At 62.2% G+C, this 368-nt stretch overlaps 1 protein-coding gene across 1 annotated transcript in view; it reads left to right on the forward strand.

Annotated features, from left to right (window-relative positions):
- DFNA5 (deafness, autosomal dominant 5) overlaps window positions 1-250 on the forward strand; it is a 20018-nt gene extending 19768 nt beyond the window's left edge. Inside the window, exon 10 of the mRNA XM_010146685.1 lies at window positions 21-250. Within this exon, the coding sequence (XP_010144987.1) occupies window positions 21-250 (230 nt within the window). The remainder of the gene's footprint in view (window positions 1-20) is intronic.
- The last annotated feature ends 118 nt before the right edge of the window (window positions 251-368 follow it).

The following is a 368-nucleotide window of genomic DNA, read 5'->3' on the forward strand; positions in this document are numbered from 1 at the left end:
TCCCTCTTGCCGGCGGCTTGGCGCCGCGTCAGCCGATGGCGCCGTGGCGCTGAGCAGCCCTTCCCTGGCCGCCCTGGCTGACGGAGGAAGATTTGACGTGGTGCAAAGGCTCTTTGCTTCCTCAAACATCTGCTTGGAGAGGACGGCGGCGGCGGCAGTGAAAGCTGTAACCGTGACCGGACCCAGCTTCTCCCCGCTCGTTCTTTACGTGGCATTGTCTGGATTTTCTGCTCTAGGTGGGAACGTCTAGGAGCTTTGCCCAGTATCCCGTTACTGCTCCGGCCTGTCCTTTCTTTTGAGGTGGTGGTTGAGTCCTTGGGGTGGACCCTGCACGTGCCACCGTTGTCGGATCCGCAGGGCGGCGGGAG

The sequence above is a fragment of the Eurypyga helias genome, unplaced genomic scaffold, assembly GCF_000690775.1.
Source record: "Eurypyga helias isolate BGI_N326 unplaced genomic scaffold, ASM69077v1 scaffold8782, whole genome shotgun sequence".
Classification (NCBI taxonomy): Eukaryota; Metazoa; Chordata; class Aves; order Eurypygiformes; family Eurypygidae; genus Eurypyga; species Eurypyga helias.